This window comes from Lytechinus variegatus, chromosome 1 (genome assembly GCF_018143015.1).
Source record: "Lytechinus variegatus isolate NC3 chromosome 1, Lvar_3.0, whole genome shotgun sequence".
Classification (NCBI taxonomy): Eukaryota; Metazoa; Echinodermata; class Echinoidea; order Temnopleuroida; family Toxopneustidae; genus Lytechinus; species Lytechinus variegatus.
Window position 1 is genome coordinate 39,405,598 of NC_054740.1, and position 2,820 is coordinate 39,408,417.

Consider the following 2,820-nt stretch of genomic DNA (forward strand, 5'->3'; position numbering starts at 1 on the left):
CACTGTATCTTGTACGATTAACATCCTTTAGCATATCACGCAGTTTCCTATACTGTCTGTGCTTCTCCTGCACAAGGCCAAGGGTCTTTGCATCCATCCAAGGTTTCTTTTGTTGATGCCTCTTTGAGTCAATCTTTGGGGTATATCTATCGACAGCATCATGTAACTTCTGCTTGAAAAAGAGCCAAGATTCCTCAACAGACTTATCTGCAAACTCAGCTTCCCAATGTACATCATGTAGCTTATCACTCATAGTTGCAAAGTCTGCCTTGTTAAACAGGTACTTGCTGTCTCTAATGGAAGAGATAAATCCCTTAATCTTCATATCAAAAATGAGAGTGCAATGATCACTTTTCCCTATGCCTGCAGTCGTATTAATTTCAGAAATGTCATCCTCACTGCAAGTAAAAACCAAGTCTAAGATGTTAGAGCGCTGGCCTTGTCTGTGTCTAGTTGGTTCTTGTTGATGCTGTACAAAGAAAGCATCCCTCGTGCTTTCAAGAAATTTAAAGGCTGAGTGTTCTACACCAGGAATACATGTTTCAGACTTCCAATCAATCTCGGGATAATTAAAATCACCAAAAATCAAAACATCTTTAAAACCACCTGATCCAATCCCACGTAAAGTAGTAAAGTAGTAGTATATTGGATGTGATGTTGGTGAATGATGATGATTTTGGTAGTGATGGGCGTATTGGATGTGATGTTGGTGACGATGATGATGATTTTGGTAGTGATGGGCGTATTGGATGTGATGTTGGTGACGATGATGATGATTTTGGTAGTGATGGGCATATTGGATGTGATGTTGGTGACGATGATGATGATTTTGGTAGTGATGGGCATATTGGATGTGATGTTGGTGACGATGATGATGATTTTGGTAGTGATGGGCGTATTGGATGTGATGTTGGTGACGGTGATGATGATTTTGGTAGTGATGGGCATATTGGATGTGATGCTGGTGACGATGATGATGATTTTGGTAGTGATGGGCATATTGGATGTGATGTTGGTGACGATGATGATGATTTTGGTAGTGATGGGCATATTGGATGTGATGTTGGTGACGATGATGATGATTTTGGTAGTGATGGGCGTGGTGGAGATGATGATGGTGACGATGGTGATAAATTTCGGTGGGTGATGTCGATAAACATGGTAGTGATGTGCATAATGATGATGACGACGATGGAGATTGTTGGTAGTAATGGGTATATTGGATTAGATGATGATGATTTTTTTTTGTTAAACTGATGTGCATGATGGAAGTGATGATGGTGACGAAACTGACGATGATGATGATGATTTTGGTAGTGATGGGCATATTGGGTTTGATGAGGATGACGATAATGAAGATGATGAATTTGGAGTAGAAATTGACCTAATGCATGTGATGTTGGTGACTATGGTGATGATTTTAAGATGGGGTGCCGCTACAATAGTTTGGCTACTGATTTCCGTGTTATTAGTATTTCATATACAAAAAAGATGGGGGTTAATAATCATTCTAATTTGCATCCAATCAGGAAAGTAACAAAGTGTAAAGGTAAATTCCAATCATGCTTCGCTACTGTTCGAACACGATCATTCATGTATAATGTTGAACCTCCTTGTATTGTAGCTTAAGAACTTTGTCGAACTTGGTAAAATATCGTTCTGATCATAATTGTATAATGCACACATACACAATTCTTTCTTTCTGCATTGATATCGTGCTTCCCCGTACTGACGTCATGTATTCAATATTATTTGAATCTGCTGGTATGAGCCTCGAAAATGATATATGTGAGGTTGAATCTATATGCTTCCATGTTTGAATCATGGTAAGAACAGACTTGTTATTAGCTACCGAAATCATTGCATCTGATTGGCTCAGCGCAGTAGTCAGTGAAAATCATTTGACGATGTTCCGTGAAACCCTCGCCAGTTTTACCATTATGTATACCATATATTCATAAACCGATGGATGCTCACATAATGCTGGGATTTATATAAAAAATACGAAAACAAGTAGCGAGTGATTTCCTCTTTTCATTGAGCCAAGTCCAAACCCTAAAAATCTTCGATCTGACGCATACTCCGAACGAGGAATCTAAACAGAGTCTCAACGCGGATCAAGTTGGGTCGTCATCTTCTATTACTTCATGTAAGGGTAAAGAAAAGGGGGAAGATGCAAACTATGGCACGTCACACCTGTCATAAGGTCAAAGGTCAATCACGAAGTACACATGCATGAATGTGATGACATGTCAGTATGGGAATAAACAAGAGAGCGCATTGAAAGCCTGGTGGGGTTTGCTCCTCTTGGTTTGGATACGACGTTTATCCCATTCCTTCATTTTTTCATTTTTGTTTAAGATTAACTAAGTTGTAAGGTCTAAAACCTCCATTCTTTGATAGAAATGACTGAATTGAACTTCCTTTCTTTGAAATTACACTTTTACACTTTTCGCTGTTTAGTACTTTAGTTTTTAGATTCTAATTTTTAAGAAATACAAGGGATCTTAGTCAGTAGGTGACTTCAGATGAATTTTATTTGTAATCTGAATCATTGGCGGCGGTGAGGGGCACGCCCCCAATAAAATAATGATTTCTGATATAGCAACAAAATGGAAGAGGGTCGATCGCCTCATCCCCTTCCCCTCCGGTCGCGACGGTCTAAAAATTCTGCCCCCCCCCCTTCATCCATCGGAGTCCCTGTATTACAAAGAAACAATTAGGCCTATTGATAAAACGAAACAGTTGAAACATGTTATTAAATATTATATTCCTGCTTGTAAATTACGTAAGCCTACCAAAGACAATACTTAAGTTAAG

The 2,820-nt window shown here is 38.9% G+C and overlaps 1 protein-coding gene across 1 annotated transcript; it reads left to right on the plus strand.

Annotated features, from left to right (window-relative positions):
• Positions 1–654: 654 nt before the first annotated feature.
• On the plus strand, positions 655–1,257 carry LOC121430567 (secreted acidic protein 2-like). Its single transcript, XM_041627890.1, has one exon. The coding sequence runs from the start codon at positions 655–657 to the stop codon at positions 1,255–1,257; it is 603 nt and encodes a 200-aa protein (XP_041483824.1).
• The last annotated feature ends 1,563 nt before the right edge of the window (positions 1,258–2,820 follow it).

What these genes read in the sequence shown, in the direction of transcription:
- LOC121430567 (XM_041627890.1), top strand. Translation starts at nt 655, where the DNA reads ATGTTGGTGAATGATGATGATTTTGGTAGTGATGGGCGTATTGGATGT.